This window comes from Capsella rubella, unplaced genomic scaffold (genome assembly GCF_000375325.1).
Source record: "Capsella rubella cultivar Monte Gargano unplaced genomic scaffold, Caprub1_0 scaffold_4, whole genome shotgun sequence".
NCBI classification, from domain to species: domain Eukaryota; kingdom Viridiplantae; phylum Streptophyta; class Magnoliopsida; order Brassicales; family Brassicaceae; genus Capsella; species Capsella rubella.
Window position 1 is genome coordinate 11,361,272 of NW_006238920.1, and position 22,612 is coordinate 11,383,883.

The 22,612-nt window shown below is 34.7% G+C and overlaps 4 protein-coding genes and 1 pseudogene across 4 annotated transcripts; 2 read left to right on the plus strand and 3 right to left on the minus strand.

Annotated features, from left to right (window-relative positions):
* Position 1: 1 nt before the first annotated feature.
* On the minus strand, positions 2-4,515 carry LOC17889974 (amino acid transporter AVT1C). Its single transcript, XM_023784738.1, is given in 13 exon segments — positions 2-331; positions 429-491; positions 585-628; positions 722-867; positions 975-994; positions 1,081-1,216; positions 1,368-1,711; positions 1,714-1,764; positions 2,278-2,301; positions 2,656-2,870; positions 3,300-3,625; positions 3,778-3,992; positions 4,367-4,515. Coding segments are annotated over 12 exon segments (1,650 nt in total). The 5' UTR covers positions 3,960-3,992; positions 4,367-4,515; the 3' UTR covers positions 2-232.
* Positions 4,516-7,223: 2,708 nt separating this feature from the next.
* LOC17887750 (putative ribosomal large subunit pseudouridine synthase SVR1, chloroplastic) lies at positions 7,224-10,239 on the plus strand. The gene is made up of 10 exons (XM_006294126.2): positions 7,224-7,828; positions 7,908-7,987; positions 8,076-8,176; positions 8,260-8,332; positions 8,446-8,539; positions 8,659-8,707; positions 9,019-9,169; positions 9,284-9,340; positions 9,650-9,705; positions 9,903-10,239. Exons 1-10 carry the CDS (start codon positions 7,318-7,320, stop codon positions 9,961-9,963), a joined length of 1,233 nt encoding a protein of 410 aa, XP_006294188.2. The 5' UTR covers positions 7,224-7,317; the 3' UTR covers positions 9,964-10,239.
* A 1,420-nt stretch (positions 10,240-11,659) lies between these two features.
* On the minus strand, positions 11,660-12,257 carry LOC17888970 (annotated as a pseudogene).
* A 609-nt stretch (positions 12,258-12,866) lies between these two features.
* Positions 12,867-14,308, plus strand: LOC17889099 (UPF0725 protein At2g20620). The gene is made up of 5 exons (XM_006296187.2): positions 12,867-13,162; positions 13,303-13,507; positions 13,604-13,728; positions 13,818-13,904; positions 14,001-14,308. The coding sequence occupies exons 1-5, from the start codon at positions 12,878-12,880 to the stop codon at positions 14,211-14,213; spliced, it is 915 nt and encodes a 304-aa protein (XP_006296249.1). The 5' UTR covers positions 12,867-12,877; the 3' UTR covers positions 14,214-14,308.
* Positions 14,309-15,511: 1,203 nt separating this feature from the next.
* On the minus strand, positions 15,512-17,051 carry LOC17889472 (BLOC-1-related complex subunit 8 homolog). Its single transcript, XM_006294868.2, has 2 exons — positions 16,868-17,051; positions 15,512-16,317 (listed from the first exon to the last, which is right to left on the minus strand). The coding sequence occupies exon 2, from the start codon at positions 16,314-16,316 to the stop codon at positions 15,618-15,620; it is 699 nt and encodes a 232-aa protein (XP_006294930.1). The 5' UTR covers position 16,317; positions 16,868-17,051; the 3' UTR covers positions 15,512-15,617.
* Positions 17,052-22,612: the final 5,561 nt, after the last annotated feature.

The window sequence follows — 22,612 nt, forward strand, 5'->3', positions numbered from 1 at the left end:
ATGATTTAAAGTCACCGATCTTTATTAATCAAAGACATCATTGACGTATTTGTTTCAAACAAGTCTATCGTTTCAGCTCACATCACTCGAAATATTACAAAGACTTTGAATGCAAGAATGAATTTGCTATACGAAAACAAAAGAGAAAACAGAACAAAATGGTATTCCCCTGAAGACAAAATGGGTATAAGAGTTTGTAGTGTAAGAAAAAAAATCAAAGAGGTCATTATTTTCAGCTGCTCAATTTCTCAACGATCTTGGAGAGAGCTGAGTATGACCCAATGACTGAAGATACTGTTCCTACTATGATGATTAAGATACACAGCATCATCTACAAAACCAACCAAAACAATGTCGATGAATCTAAAAACGCTATGAACAATGTTTGTAAGATACTAATACAGATACAGAATTGCTTAGAAGATTACCTGAGTCGGGGTAACTTTTTTCCGTACGATGCTCAAGAAACACACTGGTGGAAGTATTAGAGTCTGTACAAAACAAAAGATCAACTTATACATCCAAACTTAAGATCCTCCTTTGTTGTAAGAAAAACCAGAAAGGGGAAGGAAAAGACAGCTTACGACGAGCATTGTCAACAATGATCCAATCAAAGACATGACAAGACCTGCAAGATTATCGAGTATTCTCTCACTAATTTGCAAAAGAATGATTCTGAAGAAAATGAGCTTTAACATCAAAATGGTAGAGATGATCCTACCAAAGAAGGGAATTGCAAGACCGACAAGCAGAGTAGAGAAGACTAATGCTGTTCTAATGCCAATGGCATACCAATGTGACCTAATATGCCTTGATGGTATCAACTCCTCAAGACTCATTGCTACTGGAGATAAGGTCAAAGCATATGTGCTTTCTTTTATTAAGGGACACACACATATGATGAAATTTTAAACAGCTTATGGAAGACTAACAGTAAAGATCACTATTTCTAAATATTTCTTAGCAAAGGATATTTGGTAAATGGATTGACCACCTGCAAAATGGTTAAAACAAAACAGTTTTAGTTCCCATGAGATAGACATCATGCAATAAATAGTTGAAAGAACATATAATACTTACAGTAGTCCACACAGCAATCTTAGTTGCAACCAAATCTTGAGGCAAGTTGAGAGTAAACTGAGATTGTGTTGATTCTCCAAACATCGTATATCCCATAACAGCAACGCCGGCATACATCATAGTACAAATACAAAAACTGCATAATGTCATCAATCATCGTACATGTGTTAGAGAAGTTGAGGAAGGTGCATATAAATAAGGTGAAGTTCGCATAGGCGAAAGCAATCTAGAAAATGTAGAGATGAGAAGAGTTTGTAACAAACTTGTGAAAAGGGACATAAGCTTACCATGTCAAGAGAACAGAAGGGTATTGAGAAGGTTTGGCCATAGAAGTATAAATATTAGGGAAAACAGCATGTCCTGAGTAGCAGTAACCATAGAGCCCTATAGCTACAGGTAATGTTGACAAGTTCAGTGTAGTTCCTTTGCTGTGAATCCCAACTTCATCTACCAAACCAATCCAAAACAAACACAAAACCACTAGCACCGATGCAATCACCCCTCCAGCTGAGATATAACTCAGTATGCTGAGATCTCTGAGCCAAACGGTGCCTTGTCGGCTCTCTGTAAAATACTCGTTTGGACGAGGGCTCCCGAACACATCGTAAGCTAAACCGGTGCTGACGAATAACATAATGAAGACAAATTGTCACTCTCCAATATTATATATTCCACACAGCACGCCTGCAATATATATAAACAATCATGCGAAGTCTCCTGTGCTTCCAGCTCAATTCTATTGAAGTAAGTAACATCTTAGTTTTATGATACACCTTTTCACCTCTATGGAGCAACAAAAACAAAATTATGAAAAAAAACAAAGACCCTAAAAGCAGTTTACAGAGAAGTATACGTGAAAACAAAGTAACACCTAGACTAAAATGTCAGAAAATTCAATATTTAACTAATCATTTCACACTAGTAGCTTTTAAGTATATCATTAGTGACGTCAAAAGCAGCTTTAAGAAGGAAAAAACTGAGACAAAGAGAAAAGGTTAAAGCAGCTTCAGGTAGTGCCAAATCTAGAACTAGTGGCAGAATCTATGGGACCATATGCTAACGTGTTTCACAACATGGGGTCACTCACATACTTTAAAGATCTCTTCTGTTCTTTTTTCTAACACAAGTTGGGATCTCTTTTTATAAAAATTATTAGATTAAAGTCAATTGCTAGACGAATCCAAGAGAAGTACTTACGTATAGCTCCAAATAGAGTACAATCTGCAATGCCACAAAAAAAAAAAAAGGAACAATTAATATAAAATGATGAGATTTATTAGTAAGTCACATGATTCTACTATAGACTTGTGTGGATAGCAATCTAATTTACATCAACAATTGTGTGATAGTAATTATTTTCATAAGAATTCAGATAAAGCTTTTCACTTTTGAAACAAAAGTGGTAACTTTTTGTCCTTGGCCTTTGAGTTGTTCTATTTGTTTCACAGACCAAAAAGGCTCTTTTTGTGGGGATCTTGTATGTAATTCCTTGAGTTTTCTTTTTTTCTCAATATAGTCATTAACTTTAGCACCTTCACTATAGAGTAAGATTTTAAGGAAGATTGATCCCCTTACCGAGACAAAAATTCGTCCAGTAGTACCAAACGCAGCTTGGCCAATGTCGGGATAGGTCTCGAGGTCAGACTCGCTGTCGAGGCAGTAACGCAGGAGGATTCCGGTGTAGAAAGAAAGAAGACCATATATAAATAGTATCATTAGTCCCAACCATCCTCCTTCTTTGGCAGCATAAGGCGTTGAGAGTATTCCAACGCCACATAGAACGTTCAATCCTGCACCATGACCCACATGTTATATAACAATGTTCATAATTTTACTAAGAGCTAAAGATTTAAATTATGTTCTCTGAACCTAGACATGTTCTGTTCATGTGCTCCATGTGCTATATGACAATAGAGTTGATTGTTATTTTGTACTATTCTCTTAATTTATAAAGAACAAACGTCTTTAAACCCCGAAGAAGACGGTCTTGGTACCTCTCACACACATACACAATATCTAGGTTCCTAGACTGACGATCAAACATCAGAGAAAATGTTGACATAATTTCAATAATGATAATGGCACAATTGCAATCAATCATTGCATCTCTATAGTTACGAAAAAAGCTACTTCCGTGGTCACTACTCTCATCAAGACACTTTTAAACTACTTCTAGGAGGAGACACAATACATTGCTAAAGCATAAAGATTGAACTCACCATTTAGAACAGCTTGTCCGTATGAGCTATTGCGGGACATTGGAATCTCATGAGACACCATGGATGATTTCTCGTCCTTTCGCATCGAAGACCTCCTCGAAGGAATAGGAGAGAGCAAGCCATGAGAGCTAAGTCTGTGTTTCGGTGGTGCTTGCTCATCAGCTTGTGGTGATAACAAAGGTTTCGTAACAGCAGGTAACGATTCCGGAGTATGTCTTCTTATCAAAGAAGATGACAAGAACGAGCTTCCAAATCTCGTCATCGAATTGTTTCCAAGAAAACCGATACCAGGAGACGGTACACTACTGTAAAGATCAATAGACTGCCTACAAATATTACCAACAAGACAAAACAAACTCTTTAAAAGTGTGAAACTTTGTGTCCAAAAGCAGCAACCTCAATCAATAATGGACCAGTTTAAGCAGAGAAGAAACATAGAGAGAAGTCAAACACGAATAAGGATTAGTAAGAGATGAACCTGTAACTCTGAGGCCAGGCAGTGGTGTATGAGCTAGGCTTAGTATGAGCTTGGTTTTCATCATAAGCATCATCAGAGGAATCAGAATGGCTTCCTCTACCATCTTCTTCTGCGTAATCTTTCCTGTCGTCTTCGTCCTCACTCTCAATGTAAAAGCTTTGATCAGATGGTACGTGATTCATCTTTTTTTCTTTCTTCCTCCTCCTAATGAAAATCTGATATTGATGTCATCCAAATCAGAAAGACATGAAAACAAATCGAATACGAATGTAGATAATTCGGTTCAAGATCTAAACACCTCTAACGTCAAAAAAAGTCTCTGTTCTGTTTCTTGAAATGAATAAAAGAAATCGAAAAGCTAGCTTCAATGATTGAGTCCCAGCAGATCACAACAACAAAGAAACAAAACAAAACACGGGTGAGAAGATTGTCGGAACAAGAACACAGAATTGAGAATTGAGAGAATCTCGTTTAATATCTATTAAAATCATTGATGGTAGTGTGAAGTGATTCCGCAGAGGAGAGAAAAAAAAAGTCATTGAAGAAGGAAGAAAGTGAGAATTGTAGTTGGAGATAGACTTTGGTGTACCTGAAAGATTTTGGCAGTGGGATTCAATAAAATGATGATGGGCTTCAGATCAGAATCGCTGGAGAGACCAAAAGAGAGCTCTTCTCTGATATATATAGAGAGAGAGAGAGAGATAGATGAGATGAGAGTGGAAGAGAGAGCGGCTTTTTCTCTCTGTTGTGTCAATTATAAAAAAATAATAGAATAAAAACTCTTACAAGGTATTCAAATTAAATACTCCTTTTTTAAGGGTAACAAAAAGGGTAACTTGTTTTATTATTTGTATTAATCAATTTTGCTTAACTTATTTAAATTACTAATCATTATACTGTACACTGTTTAGTAGTATATTATTAATTATTGCGGTAATTAATTGTTGTGATAGTTTTGGAAAAAAAAAATTACAAAGATTTTCTGTGACTTAATTTAAATATTTAAACTATGAAATTTAGTTTAGCAGAGATGGAAAAACATATTTCCATTTATAAATATAAATTTTGGTCAAAATCAATGTGGGAGTCTGATTTTGTTTAAAATGGAAACTACAAAATAGGTATCTCTTTTTTTTTTCTTAACGAAATAAGGGTCATATGAGCGATATGTGATTTATGTTTTTCTTTATACTTAAACTTATACGTGGTTTTGTATGTATCATAATTGTTATATTTGCAAATGGTGAGTTAGATATTTACCATTTTGTTGTCTTACAAAAAACAAGGCGTTGTAAGTAATGCTCAAGTGGAATAAAAGACAAGAACACACGGTTTAGGACAACAAGAAGGTGACTAGATGACGACGAGTTTGCAAAACACAAGTGGTAAGCCGTGAAAAATGTGATTGGTGTAGAATGGAGATTATTAAGCTGGCTCAGCTTGATACTGATTTTTCTTTTATTTATGTCAGTTTTAAAATCTTATAATTCGATGTCAGTTTTGAAAATGTCACTAATTTACACACACAGGTGAGTCATTGGCATGATGGAGGAGTCGTTTATATTATCTCGAAATAGTATAAAATTATGAATTGGTTATATAGTTTTCTTAATTTTTGGTAGGCAAACCATATCTTGCTCATGGTGATAATTTAATTTATTCATTGCAAGTTTGGAACACCTCAGCCCTTTCGATCGATAGTGGGATCCTCAAAGTCTCATTTTAAAATATAATAATTTTCATGAAACAACAGACTCAGAATCTATTCATATAGTTTCCCAAAAGAAACTAACCAAAAAAAAAGCCTTTTACACGTTTTAATTTTGAAATAGATATAGCAAAAGAAACCAAAAATAAATTTAGAAAGTGTCATAAAAACACACTAAAAAAGGTTTTTTAAAAACATGGGAATGAGATTTCTCTTGTTATGATCGTTTTAACTTTAAGAGCTTGAATAGAGAAAAATGGATCATCTCTACAAGTTGTTACGTGCATGTGCGCTCTATATATTGAGTTGCAACGTGTGACGGATGGTACGTGTAACGAATTACATCTTAAAGGAGTTTGATTTATATCTTCAAAGTTATTAAAAAATATCTACCAAATTTGATCAGAGAAGAAGTCATATAACCTAAATAGATCAATACTCCCGTAAACGATGAATGTTTTGTTAAAAAATGAAAGAAGTAAAATACGATAATATAAAAAAAAAAAAGTTTAAACAGATAAGAACACATGATTCATTGAACACGATATTTTAGATCAAGATTGATATGTTCACTGTCGCACTCTGCAAAATGAAATAATGATATTGATGTGATGAAAATCCCAATCGCAAGAACCACAATCACATGATGTGTAGATTAGATCTATCATCTATATTGTTTGTTCGTTTTGGACTTTTCTTCTGAAATGATAAATCAAGAGCATGTGCGTATTTGATCTCTCTCTCTTTGTTGATTCTCCGCATCAAAAATATATACTCCATCCCCACATGTTTCACATCATTCTTTATTAATCGTTGTTTTTAATTTCCAAAAGTGTATATTCAATTACAAAGGAGAGGAAAATATCGTCCTCACAAACATTTGTCATTAATCATATTACATACACCACTTAAGCATTGCCAAAATTGATGTCACAATGAAGGTTTTAGACGACAGCTCAACAACAATGGTACTATTGCACATCAATCATATTGGTTCAATGTTTTTTTTTCGTGTGTGATGAATTATATCTGTTTATACGTCTGCGTTCATCATATAATTTGCAAGCAACCATGTCACATATGTGTCCATGTTATGCAAGGGATGATAAATTGTTCGTGAAATAAATTTCGAATGGCCATGTTTATGTACATAACTACAAATCGTGCAAAGCCGTGCGAAGGTGGGTAGATTTGGAGACAAGGTTAGGTTTACATATGGAGATTTAACACATAATGCTTCAACTACGTACGCACTTTATACTATATACGTTGAGATTTCATATCAAACACATCAAATAAGTATATAAGAAAAACAAGATGAAAAATATGTTTTAAGGTTTGTATGTTTACATATTTCACTCTATATCCAGGTTTTGTATAGCCAAAAACATTTTATTCTAATACTTACTCTTGTTTTCATGTTTATCATATACAATATAGAATCTCGTTTGCTCGACCAACATTGTATATGTCTTGTAAATATTCTTTAAAATTCAAATTTATATTTCTAATGTCAACAAATACATTATCATCTTGTTTTTTTTTTTTTCATTCGAAATACAACATTCGACTTTTCCTTAAATCATGACCACTAAAAATTAGTTTTAATATTTATACTTTTCGAATTTAATTTTTAGTTTTTAGTCTTAACAATTTATTTCATTTAAAAAAAAAAATATGGTCTATTTTGTTAATTTTGGTTAATAGAACCTATTTTCTTAAAAAACCCCAAAAAGAAACAGAACAATATCCGAATACATCAGATAAACCCAAACCCCATCGGAAAAACCCATACACCGTTCTCTCTCTCTCACTCCCATCGGCCGGCGATAATGGCGTCGATGGCGACATCATCGCCGATTTCATTCGCTGCTTCATTCTTCAAAATCAAAGCTTTCCCTCTCTCTCCTCGCTTCTTCCCCATCCGCACACTCCGTTGCTCTGTCTCCTCCTCCTCTGAGCCACTCGAATTCGACATCTCCTTCGCTCCTCCCAAACCAAAACCTGCCTCCACTCGCGGCGGCGTCTCTCCACAGCAGCTCTTCATCCCTTGGATCGTCCGTGGTGATGACGGCACACTCAAACTCCAATCTCAGCCTCCCGCTCGTTTAATCCACTCCCTCGCCATCGATGCCACTACCCAGAACCCAAAGAAGAAAGAAAAATCTAAGAAGAAACAAACCCAAGCTACCTCCTCCTCCGCCACCGCCTCCTCCTCCGCCTCAGCCTCATCTCCACCTCCACAATCAGTGCCGAAGCTCTCCAAAGCTGCCCGTAGGTTTTACAATGAGAATTTCAAAGAACCTCCTCAACGTTTAAGCAAAGTTCTCGCTGCTGCTGGAGGTAACAACCAAACCAAATCCTCTTATCTCCATTATTTGAATTTTGGGAATTTTCTCTAATGGTATAGATTTTGATATAGTGGCATCAAGAAGAACCTCTGAAGAACTTATCTTTGATGGAAAAGTTACTGTTAATGGTATTCTCTGCAACACTCCACAGGTTAAAAATACTTCTCACTGTTGGAATCAAAATTGATGTTTTTCCATATTTTGATTCAAAATGAAGCTTAGCAGTATTGTTTATGCAGACTCGAGTTGATCCATCAAGAGACATTATTTATGTTAATGGAAATCGTATTCCTAAGAAACTTCCTCCAAAGGTTTATTTTGCCCTGAACAAGCCTAAAGGGTTAGTCTTTTCATAGCCTATTCTCACTTGTAGCTTCACAGACTTGTAAGCTTTATATGATATTTGCATCATACCAATGGCAGGTACATTTGCTCTTCTGGAGAGAAAGAGGTCAAATCTGTTATTAGTTTGTTTGACGAGTACATGGCCTCTTGGGTAAGATATTTTATTTTCCTGTTCATGAATTGTCTGATTCACCATCTAAATGAGCCTTTTAAAGTATGTTAGATTAGAAAACTTGGTTTAAAAATATTGTCTTCGAAATGTAGGATAAAAGGAATCCAGGGACTCCCAAACCTCGCCTTTTTACCGTTGGTCGTCTTGACGTTGCCACAACAGGATTAATAATAGTTACAAATGATGGTAATTGTATTCACTCAGCTGCGTGGGCTAAATATCTTAGTTTTACATTTTTTGTCAGGAAACTACAGTATGTCTTTCTTCTGTTCTTCTAAAAGGAATTTAAACTTCTTGTTATACAGGAGATTTCGCTCAACAACTTTCACATCCTTCATCTAGTTTACCGAAAGAGTGAGTTCACATATTCATTGAACATACCTCCATTACTCATGATTAGGCGATCGTTAACTGGTATGAAGAACCTTTGGTTGAGTAACAATGATGAAAAGACTAGTTCATGCCAAATACTTCTTAATGAATATAATTCAGATACATGTTCATTGCAGAGTTATTTTTTGAGCTTTAGATGCTGGTCATAGTCACCAGTTCCAGATATTGTGGTTTTAGGCTTTGAGCCTCATTGTATCAATTCAAGCACTTACTCTTTCTCTGAATATTTATGTTCCTTCTAAATAGTTCAAGGGTTTTGTGTGAAATGGCAGATATATTACTACTGTTGTCGGTGATATACACAAACGGCACTTAATGGCTATCAGCGAAGGAACAATCGTGGAAGGAGTCCACTGTGTTCCAGATTTAGTTGAGTTGATGCCAAAGCAGCATGACATACCAAGAGCACGGCTGCGTATTGTGGTACATTGCCAAATCTTTCGCAGATTTTAAGTTCTCCATTGTTGTAGTCTGATGTTGTTTGCTGGTAATGATTATCTTGTGGAAATTTAACTTCTTTTGTGTGGCCATGTGCAGGTTCACGAAGGGAGAAACCATGAAGTCAGGGAATTGGTGAAAAATGCTGGGCTTGTGGTCAGCTTTCTTCTTATGCATAAAAATTTTCTCCTTGATAATCTTGGATTTACATTTTTCTCAAATAGTAATAAGAGCTCCATAAGAGTCTGAAAAACATTGAGCTAATACCTTTCAATACCCCATTCCTTGTGAACATACTCATTTGTGAACGAATGTTGGAATTACAGACTTTGTAATTATGAGAACTAATGATTATGGTCACTCACTGATAGAGATGTCCAAATCGTTTCACTTTATGCCTTTCAATATACTTCTCTCAGGTGATATCTAAACCGGTAGTAATTGTTTTGCCTTTACTTGTTCCAGGTTCATTCATTGAAGCGTGTTCGTATAGGTGGATTCAGACTTCCTTCAGATCTTGGGTAACGTTATCTTGCATTAAGTCTTCACCTTTGTTTATGTTCTTTTTTTTTGTAGATTCGTATCCGTTTGATGATTTTACTTGACTGTTGTTTGAGTTATTTGATTACTCATTTCCTATCTATCAGCTAGTATCATTAGACCAAATAAAATCAGATCTATCTATTGCTACAATTCATATGTTAATCACATCACACAGGCTAGGGAAGCATGCAGAATTGAAGCAGAGTGAGCTAAAGGTATTGGGTTGGAAGAGGTAGAAGATGTGGAAATCTGCCTTGCCCCTCATCAAAAAGGATCACTGAATACATTTGCCCACAATATATACAGATTCATTGATAAGCCAATCTTTTTGTAAAGATAAAGGTTTAGTATGATCCTTTACAATGACGACTACAACTGAACTCATCTTTAAAGGGATGCCTAGGCTAAAAGTTAACGGTAGTAGAATGTTCATATCGTCTTATTTAATATTTATATGTTTGTTGTTCAAATTATTTTTATCTATATAATCAAACCAAAGAAAATTCGGTTAATGTGGATTGTCTTTTTTTTGGAAAGAAAGAAAAAAAGAATAATTTGTGTTGTTGTGTGGTCTACTTTGCATATCCTTGAGAGTTGAGAGAACATGTAAAATCTTTGGTTTGAAGTTTCCTTAATTGCTTCATCATGTAATCAGATGAGCACTATCGTCGTCAGCTTGCTCAAGATCTTAGCATTTGAGATGTTTTTTTTTTTTTTTCAATAATAAATCGACAAAGTTTTTCCGGCTTAGCATGTCTCTACGTGTTTAAATTCTTTTGACTCTCTGCTGAATTTGAATTAGTATAAATGATCAGATTAATTTAATGGGTTTACTAATTAGTTTAATAGGTTTTTGGCCAAAAAAAAAAGTATCAATTAAAGTCGACATACCACATAACAGTTCATTGATGCAAGATTTCGTAGGATCAATGTCGATGATCTAAAACCATCAGAGATGACAATACCTAAAAATGTGAACGTCGTAGGAAAATATAGTGTATATAGATAAAATAAAAAATCTACTGTTAGACACGACATATATTCTCCCGCGGTAATGATGTTAATGGCATGGAACACCACAAATCGGGAGGATGGAGTAGTTGTTAATAACAAGAATTATATATTTACTTAAATAATTATGGTACAACATAACATCATTAATAACAAGGATTATATATTACTTAAAAAATTAATAATAATGAAAAAAATAATGATTAAAACATATTCACCATATTCAATATTCGAAAAATATGTATATGAATTCCAAATCAAACGAACCAAAACAAAGATAAACTGAATAGAGTATTTATCTACAAGACATATGCAAACCAAAACAAAAACGGTACAAAACCATATATTATAGATTAAAGTTTTAGTTTGGATGTCTTTATTCATTTGAAAAAAAACTGAAATACATCAAAACCAAACTAAAACACCATCTGTACATGTAAGACTTAGATATTTCAGAATATATTATTTTGAACTGTTAAAAAAACAAGTTATCTTCAACTAACAACAACAATGTAAGGCAACCTTTTTCTTTTTTCTTATAAGAGAGAATTTGTACATTTTTCTTTAAGGTTGCTCAACTCATTATTTGTAGAAATTTCTGCAAAAGGGAAAATCATTTTTAGATAGAGTTAAGATATATTGGATCATCGATTAAATATTCCACAAGATATTTTATTAACATATTTACATCTCTTTTTCTTTTATTACCTAATAATATATTTATTCCACAATGAAGGTTTAATGCTTATACTGTATAACTATATTTTACAGTAAACACTTTGGTTTTATTGCATATTAATAAATAATAAGAATGTAATGAAAGGTAAACTCAAAATTTTAACCCCTTTCAGTGAGATAAGGTGAATAATTTACATAAATAAGCAGTCTCTCGTAACCACAACGACATTAATTATAAAAAGCCTAAATTCTCTAAGCAACACGTCCACCAACATCCACATTCCCATCCATATCTCCAAGTCTAAACCATGCCTTGAGACTTGCTTCTTTACCTGCCTTGAACTCCTCAAACTTTGCTGTCTCCACAATATGTTCACCTTTCTCTGAGACTTCTTCTTCTTTGTCTTTTAACTCATTGCTTTCCACATCTTTCTGTTCTTTGAAATTAAGCTGTGGCCATTTCATGTTGCATGCTTTCTCCTTAGCCGTCTTGAACACTGATGTGAATAAGTTGTTGCTTTCACTATTATCCTGGCTGAAATCAGAACCACACGTTGTTGTTGTAATACTCTGCTTCAAGAGTTTGTGGAGCTGAGGATGATCCCTCTCCTCGGTTGTTTAGAAGACATTATCGATAGAGAGTTCTTGATGTATCCTATCATGTCACCAGCAATAGGTGAACCACACTCTTTGATTGATTTCACCATGGCTATAGAATCTTCCAAGTCTTGGGTATGCAAGCCTGTTTCACGGGACTTTTCCAAAATGTTGCTGCGTTTCGGACGTGCTGTTGGATGTAGTAAAGCCCTACTGAGGGTTCGTTTGCTATGTACTTTATCATATTCTTTAGTGGAAAATATACAAAAGGATAATTTCTTTATCAAATTGTTATTCTTTGTTTTTTTTTTTTTTTGTCTTCTAACAAAATGTTATTCACCCATTCAATAAACGATTAGTTTTGGGGTTTTAGTTTGATTTTTTTTTTAACAATTTTTTTTTTTGTCTTCTAACGAATTGATTTAGTTGATACTTTTGGTTCGAGTAATTTGTTAGAAAATTTATTTGTTGGGAAGAAAGTAGAAAAAAAAAATATTCTTCTTTTGTTTAGTAGTTTATTTGTTTTTGTCTTATGTCAATATATGTTTTGATAGACATTTTTTGTTTAGAACATTGGAGGAAAATATAATTAAGAAGACATTGTTTGGTTTGAACAATGGTGGAAAATATAATAATATCGAAAAATAATTAGTTAAAATATATTGGTATGAAAATATATGATATGTATCTATTTATAATTTTAATTTTGATTATTGAGTTATATGAAATAGTATATAACCATGATGGAACTTGGCACTTGCATCTTTAAAACGTATTGTTGTGTCTGTTGATTTATTCTATGCTAAAGTGAATTTGATAGATTGTCTTGGGAATCCAATTAGGGCACAAAAAAACGAAAAAAAAATGTCTAGATACGTGTGGGAGAAAGAAGTCACCATCTATGGTGTCTACTGCTCCAGGGTTTTGGAGAAACCTATAGAGTGGAACCGGAGAGTCGATTTCGTACCTAATCCAGGACCATGGCAGAGGAATCACGAGAAGCTGCCTTCTGCACCAGAAGAACCTTTCTACACCCACAATTTCCCCCCGCTTGTGACTGGCCCATCTGTAGACCCACCAGCTCGGGGTCCCTTTGGATGCATACCGCTCTACGGTAGACTTGGACTTCATTGCTACAATCTTCAAAAGGTTAGACAAAAAAAAACAAGAAACCATCTTCTTCCATCTACTATTTTTTTTGGTTTTTGTATATAGCATACCAATTATGTAATATCTAGTGGTTTAGTATTAACTGTGAACTTTGCTTCTTTTGATCTTGTAATATGTAGGGGACAAACTTGCAATTTATGGCTCTAGTCAAGTATTACTCAAGGATAACCTCGATATCTTCTCATCTAGTGACATTAGAGGCACTCGATCCAAGACGCAATTCCTTGTGCGAGTTCAAAACTGATGTCAGGCATGCCATTGAGCATAGAGATTGTTTGAGTGCAATTATAACCTGCTGCAGATTAACGTCTCAAACTCCTCCAGGTTAAATTGACCAGGGCTCACCTTTTTCTTGTTTTTAGTTTTCCATCTTTTTCGATGTAACTCATCTTTTTATTTGGTCTTGTCTAATTGTATCAGTGGAGGAATCCAGCTCTTCTTATTGCTTTGACAAACTTGCCGTGGATCATTTCTTCCGAGGTGCTATGCCCGAATGGATGCCCGAGGGTGCGCTTACGGAAACTGAGAAGCTGGAATGCTATGAGGTGAGCCTTTTTAGTAGCTCTTGAAAATATTCAGAAAAGACCCAATTTGATGAAAAAAAAGATTGTGATGTTGTTGACACAATTTGCAGATGAAAGAATCCGAGGTGGAAGAAGACAAGGAATGGCTTCATCTATACGCGGAACTCGCATTGTTTTCCAAGTGGAAATCTAAGCTGGTGAGGAGGATAAAAACTACTTGACGCTAAACAATGTGAAGGAGAATTTTGTCTAGGAGCTGTTTTGATCTCTTGCTTTGTCTTGTTGTATTGCAGGAAGATCTCGAATCTGCAAAGCCATTTGAGCTGAGGAAGATCATTGTAAGAACCAAAGAAGATGTGAAGCCGAAGAACAAGGTCAAGGCGGATAACGCAATCTTCTACATTAGCTTCAAAACTTGTTGCGGTCAAGAATGCAATGCTATCATAAGGAAAACAACAGACGGAATGCCAGAGAATTTGTCGCTTGAAGTCAAGTGTTTCATGTGAGACTCGTCTCATTATATGTCTAACGTTTCTCCTAAAGTTTTCATTAAAGTGTTTTCTAAACGACTTTTTTAGTGGTATTGGAATCGAGCTTTAGTCATAACTTATAACAATCAATCCTATGACTTCCTCACTCTCTTTGGAAGACAAACCTATCTCTTACTAATACTAATTCTCCCTCTCTCGTTCTCCTTTGATACGGCTCATCACTCTCTGCGTCTCCGATTCTCTCTCTCTCTGCTCCTCTGTCTTAGAGAGAAACAGAGTCGGTGACTTGTCACTTACTCAACATGAGACCTTTAGTATCACTTAGAGAGTTTGTTTAAAGCAGAGTCCGTGTACTAGGAAGGTTTAACAAACCCTCTTAACTTGTCACATAATCAAATTTGAGAAGTGAGACCTTCAGAATCAGTTAAGAGAGTTTATAAACACTTTGGCGCTAACCATACTCAAACCTGCTGTAAACCGATGCCTTCTCATCCTTTTTCAAGCTCTAGTTCAGATCACTTCAAGATTGAATCATCAACCAACAATCCCAACCTTTATACTACAGCTTGAATGACTTGATGTGAGTTTTCTTAAACCCTTGTTAAACCTCAGCCATTACTCATATTGTTAAACATACTAATCACATTAGTACATTTAACACCTTAAACATAATGAATCATCAGTGAAACCATTGAGAGCTCCAGATGCGGGGTTCACCTCTGCATTATTTTGCTAACAACAATCCTCAACCTCTTTCTTGGAGTTACAAATCCATCTCCAACACATCCTAGTGTCAAACTCAAACTCCAGAGATTCCTTATCTCCTTCATAGCATGATGTACTACTGATAAGATCATCAACAAGTAAAATACCTTGATTCAAGCACCTTATTCAAACAAAACTTTACCAACAGCTTTAACCTCACTGCTGCTACATCTTAACTAATCTCATATCATCTGACCTATGATGATCCTCCTAAGCCTTCAACAGCTCGTATCCCGCCTAGAACTTCAGATTGCAACCTTAGATGCACATTAATCACTTTATTACCTTTATCGGCATTAGGATTTCACCAACCAACTTGGTTCCTGCATCATTGAACCTTCGACTTGACACTAGACCCTCTCCTTACCAATTTTCCCTCCATAATGTCTCTGATGAACTGTCTCTCCTCGCCTTGATAATCCAATACAACACTAATAATAATAGTTCAACACTGTAAAACACAATATTATTATTTTTAAAGATTTTATGAGTAGAACAATATTTTACTGAAAACTCTTTGGTTTTGAATCATGTGATGGACAGATTAATAAGATTGTAATGAAAGGTAAAGTCAAAATTAACTCTTTTCTGTGATAATGAAGTGAGTAATTTACATGAATAAACTGTCTTTCGTAACCATAACGACATTAAAACCTAAATTCTCTCACCAACACGTCCACCATCATCCACATTCCCATCCATATCTCCAAGCCATGCCTTGAGACTCGCTTCTTTACCTGCCTTGAACTCCTCAAACTTTGTCGTCTCCACAATATGTTCACCTTTCCCTGAGACTTCTTCTTCTTCTTCTTCTTTTAACTCATTGCTTTCCACATTGGGGTTAGATTCCGCCTTCTGTTCTTTGAAATCAAGCTGTGGCCATTTGATGTTGCCTGCTTTCTCCTTAGCCGTCTTGAACACTGATGTGAATAAGTTGCTGCTTTCACTATTATCCTGGCTGAAATCAGAACCACGGGTTGTTGTTGTAATACTGTTAGATCTGCTCCAAGAGCTTGTGGAGCTGAGGATGACCCCTCTCCTCGGTTGTTTAGAAGACATTATGGATAGAGAGTTCTTGATGTCTCCAATCATGTCATCAGCAATAGGTGAACCACACTCTTTCATTGATTTCACCATGGCTATAGAATCTTCCAAGTCTTCGGTATGCAAGCCTGTTTCACGGGACTTGTCCAAAACGTTGCTGTTGAGATTAAGAACATTCGGTGCTGCGTTTCGGACGTGCTGTTGAATGTAGTAAAGCCCCACTGAGGGTTCGTTTGCTATGTACTTTATCATCTCGGCTAAGCTCTCGTTTATCTCGGCAAAACCATCAACAGTAGAGAACTCATGCATTCTGTATTACAAAAAGAAAAAGACATCATCCCCAAACATTTTAGCACCCGGTCAACTCAAAAGAATGAAAACAGACAATACAACGAACTCAAGCTATTTCGTTAACTCATTCTTCTTGATGTGTCTAGATGATGTATCAAAGCAGCAGTAGATGTTAGTGTTACCAAGCAGAATGATATCACTATTGTCGAAAGAGAGGTTTGAGAAGCTTAAAAGGAATCAGATGCAAACTAAGATTCACAAGCAATCCAATAGAAGCTAAGATTAACAAAAGAGAGCCTTAAAATGATTTGAGGACTAATAAATCAACAACTAACGCAAAAAACAGAACCATGTACAATCACTTTGACTACACTCATCATCAGTACCATTCTAGATAACATCTTAACCTTCACAAAACAACTCTAAGCAACATCACATTAGCAAACGCCCAAATTTACAAGCTATGTCTCTAAATAAGAAGAAGAATTGAAACAAAAAGCTACAATAATTAAAACCCAGATGGAAAAATTGATTCAATTGAAGAGAAAATTGAGAAAGAAAGAGCTTACAGGAAACCCTAGATGACGACGGAGCAGAGACAAAAGAAGCGAAATCGGTGGCAATCTTCGATAATAAATAAGGAATTGGAATCAGCGTGTCTCTCCTGATGTGTTACTCCTATCATTTGATCACGGGTTTCCCCAAAACAATACAAAAAAAAAAGTCTCAGCTTCACGGTGAAGTGCAGACAAAAATTGGTGCATAAGGAAGAAGACGACGATTTTAATCCCCAAAAATTGAAAGGTCCACGTTCTCTCTCCACGTCATCTTTCGCACGTGTCTGCCTCTTACCTCGCACGTTTGGATGCTGATTCGTTTGTGAGAAAAGAAAGACAACACGAGTTAATAAACTTAACTTTACTTTGGTCGGAATCGTATGTAAATGTGTTTTTAAAACATCAAACAAGTCCTCCAATTACTATATGATTACAATATCACTTTTTATCTTTGGGATTTATGTCTTTTAACCCACCCCTTCATGTATAATCTAAGAGATTAATTAGGCTCTTTAACCAAAATAGGAAAATGGAAAATCAGTTACGATTCGAGTTTTAAACCCATGTGATCTGATAATCAAACATAACGAGAGGTCACACTTTCTCGCTTATATCCCTGCAAATCATTAGATTGAGGCTTGCAAATCATTAACACTTTCTCTACATGTTAAAATCTAAGAACATTAATAAATATAAAAACATCTTTAAGAAATTCACATGAAGTACTGTTACTTCTAAAGATTGTGTGATGTTACCAAACGTAATCCGAGCAATAACCATTCATAAGAACCTTAGGTTGAAGTCGTTAATTTACTGAGCTTTTCTAACGTAACGTCTATGTTGTTTTACACACTAGAAACTGTTTTGATATCACGAAGACTACATATTTGCATTGCAAGACACGAATTACCCATTTTTAGTACTCATTTGTTACTTGTAAGTGATATATTTTGCATAAGAAAACATTGTCTTTGTTAACTCAAAAAGAGAGTCGCATTATAAAGGTTAGACAGAAACGAATGCTGAATAAACAAACACAGAAGAATATTTAAATTTTGAATAGTCATGGGTTGTCGACAATATATGTTAAAATATAAATGGTGATGGCCTCATGGGCCAACAAAAAGGTCAAAGGGGTCAAGTAAGCTAAAGCCTGAGCTAGGTAGGGTCCTAAAAATCGAATTTCAACTATTTCGTCTACTCTTGTTTTTCAATAATCTGGAGATGAATAATTTATACTTAACCTGCTCAAGTGCTCTGACCATTAGACAACCCTCCTACGTTTATATCTCTATTGGCTAGACGTGTTCAACCCACGTGTTGTGATGGTTAATTAATGGTTCTAGTTAACTAAAGAAGTTTAACTCTCATTATAATTTACTCGGACAAAGTTTGAATTCTGTATGAAGTTTTGTTATATCTACTAATACACATACATATATGAAGTTTGAATTCTACAGATGGTATATGAATTTTTTGTTTCGAAACATGAATTATGTTTTCCTAAACAACGTATCAAGCTGGAGAAGATCAGGATTCAAAATGTCAAAAGAAATGTCGGAAAAGAAAAACTTAGGATATCCTATAAACTCGACATGTTAAGAAGAGATGCTTGCAAGCTCCTGAAAAAAAAAATCGATCAACTAGCTATAGAAGTAATGTTTAGTTTGAAAAAATAATGATTTTGATGGGAAAAAATTTAACCAAGTTTGAACTAAGTTTGGATTTTCAATTTAATCTCAAAAACAACACCATTTTAAGACTTGAAAAGTTATATATAACAGAAATAGAAAGTGTGGATTGATAAGTTGGCACCAAAAGATTAATTAACGGCATCATACGTTTGTAGACATTCGAATCCATGTCTGTACCAGGACCACCAAACTATACACATACTGTAACATCTAAACAATCGTCACGGATGAATATAGCCTACCATATATATATACACTTCCCATGCTCCTGTGCTGATCTTTAAAACATTGTAATTTCTTTCTTCAAAATATTAAAGTCCTACGTACCATTTAGGTTGATTATAATATGCGTGTGTATTCCAAGAGGGCTATAATTTTTATTTCTTTGTGAATTGTGATCTGAATACGGTTAATGTGTTTACTATATATAACAAACATACTAATAATACGCCACCATTCACATATGTAGCCCTTAAATCAAATAGTTGTAGATTTTTTTTTTTTTTTTTGTGAACCAGTTGTAGTTGTTTAAGGTTAATTAATAATTATTGAAAGGAAGAAGAAAAAAAAATGAAGAAGAACATTGTGTGTGGTACGTATAAATATCTGATGTAATTAATCCCCAAGTCCTTTAGAGTGATGTCCACACTAGGACTTGACTTGTAACATGGATGCAATTTATATGCTAAAACCAAAATATTTGAGAAAAAAATAGATTCACATAATACACCCGATGCAGATGGTCCACAAAAACTTACCATTATTCATTTCCATAGATACGTGTGAGCGAATAAATCTACGTACAACTCACATAGAAACACACAAACAAATATGAAGAATATATATACTATTTATATAAGGGGAGCTTGCTTGCTTGCTTGCGCATGCATATAAATTTATAAAGACATGTGATAATCAGTGGGTAGACAAAAGTACAGCAAGGATTAGGTAGCTAACACTATGGATTGTTCCTCAGTCTAAACAGATGAGTCAAAGAGAGAATCTTAGTTTAAAGTTTAAACAATTACTTACTAGCTAGCTTCATCCCTCTCTCTCTATATATATATACTTTTCTTAAAAGCCAATGTCCTCTCATTGAATAGTACTTGTTAAATTAGTTGTAAGGTTATGGGTCGTGCTCTTTCTTTTCATAGTTTGTTGTTACATTATTACAGTGGACAATAGATATGAGGTGTGCCATAATTCTCGGTTAATAATAGCCTTTATATACATGAGTATATGATGAAAGAGATAGATAATTACTAAGAAATTGAAATGATAATATTTTTTTTTTAAAAGAAAATTGGAGTGTGGAAAAAGGTGGAGGAGATAGAGGAATCCATGTGTATCCAAGCACTTGCAGACAAAAGGAGCTTCAGAGAAGAGAAAAGCAACCTTTAGCTTTTTTAAGACCACCAGACTCAGAAAAGGAGATTTCAAAACACACTCTCTCCTCTTTTAGGGTTCTTATATTATTCTCTCTCCCCCTCTTTCCTTTAAATTATGTCCTGTGGAAAATATCCTTCCTTCCTTCCTCCCTTATTAGCTCATCACTTAATCATATACACCCACCACCAGCAGTACCACCAATCCAATATGATACATCATCGTCTGATCTCATGCATGTGTAATGATAGATGGATGTCATGGATGTCTATATTTAGTGGGTGTGTGAGGGGATGAGATGCAAAAGCAACCCCACAAAGCAATCCTTGTTTCACTCTCAAAAGACTAAACAAAATTAACCACAAAAAATAAATTTTATATATATATATATACATACATATGCCCTAACTTTAGCCTTTGCCTTTCCTCTTCTTTGTTGCCCCTTTCCTTAGGGTTTCTTGTGGGTCTTTCTTTATTTCCCTTTGCTCCTTTTTTTCTTTTTTTCATTTATCATGTTTTATTTTTTCTTTTTGACCCAAACATCTCTCCTTTAATTTGCTTGCCTCTTGTCTACATATACATATATGTATCTCTATCTCTCACCCCCACCCCTTAATTGTTTTATATAAACCATTTCTCCTCCTTTCTCAATCACCTTCCATCTCTCTCTCTCTCTCTCTTTCTCGATCTCTCGATCTCTCTCTGGATCCCCAATCTCACCTCCATATTTTGTTTCTTGATTTCTCATCTTCTCTTTTGTCTTTTCAACAAATCATCATTTAAGGCTTTCAAGAACAGCAACCCATTTCCTCCAGAAGAGAGAGAGAGAGAGAGAGAGAGAACAGAAAAAGATCTTCAATTCCATTCTCGTACATGCAAATCACAATCCATGCTATAGATTGTTTCTATTCCTCCTTATTTGTTGCGTTCAATATATCTGTTCATGCATGTCCAGGTGGAAAGAGCATTACTTAAAAATAGAATTAGACATATATGTTTTAGGCAGATTAGTTTTCCATATACATAACATGTACACGTCCTCTTCATGATGCATATACATATATGTAGATGTATTATATATGTATGCCTGGCTCCCTGTATGCCATACGCTTAGCCCATCGAGTATCGATGACCTCCGTGGATGGCGTATGAGGAGCCATGCATATCCTCATACATATATATATACATATCTTCTAATTATGTTATATGGTATACCAATTGAATTGTGTTCAGCATGTTTTTTTTTTTTTTGTAAGTGTCTATATTATATTCATTTCCTCATCATGTGTAGGAGATTAGATTTAGAGGTACCTCACTGTTCCGTCATATGCTTCGAGTTGTGATTTTTCCCATATATTCCCTTTGATAGATATTTTGGTGACCATCATCAGATTCCGTTCTTTCAATTCGTATTTTTTACCAGTACATATGTTTGTCATATCACAACAACACGTTTTACGAGGATTTCTTCTGTGTTCACATCAGTTTGGCATTTTGTTTTATTTTTTCTTTTAGGAAATGGTTTGATTATTTCGATAGCTAATTATTACATTCCCGTACGGTTCAGATAGCTTTTGTATCTTTTCAATCATATCGGTTCTACGCATCTGTTTGTATATGTATAGAGAACGTAACTTGTGACCTACCCTCTTGTATCAGTATGATAAACCTAGTGGTGCTTAGTACATTTTGGTTTCAATCACACAATTCGTTTACACATGCACGAAGTTGCATTACCACACATTTTCGACTTTTGTTTTCGTAAGGTGAGGTATATGTTGCAATAATTGCATCTGGTTTGTTGGCCACACATCGAAATAATTTTGTAATAAAAATAGTATGTAGACTATTAGCTTATATATAGTTCCAAGAATGTGTAAGAATTTATTAGAAATATACTAGCTATTTTTGTAGTCTATTTGAAAATATGTTTAATAATTGTCGCTTAAGCATTCTAGAAGTTCCTTAATCACGAATATATATACTAAATATTATAAATAATATTTAGGTAGGCAAGAACAATAGATAGAAATTTCTGGAAGTACTAAAGTGAATTACCAATATACTAAAACAAAAAAGACAATGCAAGTTCTAGCCGTTAGTCTCGATTTAAACTTGACTACTTAATTAAGTAATATAATATGACACTTTGGTCGTGGGAATGGTTAAAACATTATTTACTTACAATGATTGTTTTCTTAGCAACAAAAGAGATGATGCTGTGAGATTTTTGTTTTGTTTCAAAGATAAATGTTTAGTTACCTATGCAAATTAAACGCTTAAACTATTATATTCTCTAGCATACTAGCCTTACAATATTTGTTGTTAATGGTTTTACTTACATCTGAGGAAAAATAGAAAAATGTTAATTTAAATTTAAATTAAGAATATGGAGAAACCCTAGGAAAGGGTGAGCCTGCGGTGCCTGCAATTATTCCAAGCATCCATCCAACCACGCGAGAGACTGTTGACACAAACACACATGACAATGTTTATAGCCTCATCTTTTTTTTCTTTTCTTTTTTTCCTTTTTTCACTTTATAAGAAAAACTTATTTTTCTAATAATATTTATAGCAATGTCTAACTATATAGATACTTCATTCATATAGAAGTGAAGAGAAATGTTTTAAACACTCATACATTAGGTGGTGGTGGTGTCATTAATTCTTGTCATGT

What these genes read in the sequence shown, in the direction of transcription:
- LOC17887750 (XM_006294126.2), top strand. Translation starts at nt 7,318, where the DNA reads ATGGCGTCGATGGCGACATCATCGCCGATTTCATTCGCTGCTTCATTC. An exon ending in GAGCACGGCTGCGTATTGTG is followed by an intron (nt 9,170 to 9,283) that starts GTACATTGCCAA and finishes GGCCATGTGCAG; the next exon opens with GTTCACGAAGGGAGAAACCA. An exon ending in TGAAAAATGCTGGGCTTGTG is followed by an intron (nt 9,341 to 9,649) that starts GTCAGCTTTCTT and finishes TACTTGTTCCAG; the next exon opens with GTTCATTCATTGAAGCGTGT.
- LOC17889099 (XM_006296187.2), top strand. Translation starts at nt 12,878, where the DNA reads ATGTCTAGATACGTGTGGGAGAAAGAAGTCACCATCTATGGTGTCTAC. An exon ending in AGAAGCTGGAATGCTATGAG is followed by an intron (nt 13,729 to 13,817) that starts GTGAGCCTTTTT and finishes CACAATTTGCAG; the next exon opens with ATGAAAGAATCCGAGGTGGA. An exon ending in CCAAGTGGAAATCTAAGCTG is followed by an intron (nt 13,905 to 14,000) that starts GTGAGGAGGATA and finishes GTTGTATTGCAG; the next exon opens with GAAGATCTCGAATCTGCAAA.
- LOC17889472 (XM_006294868.2), bottom strand. Translation starts at nt 16,316, where the DNA reads ATGCATGAGTTCTCTACTGTTGATGGTTTTGCCGAGATAAACGAGAGC.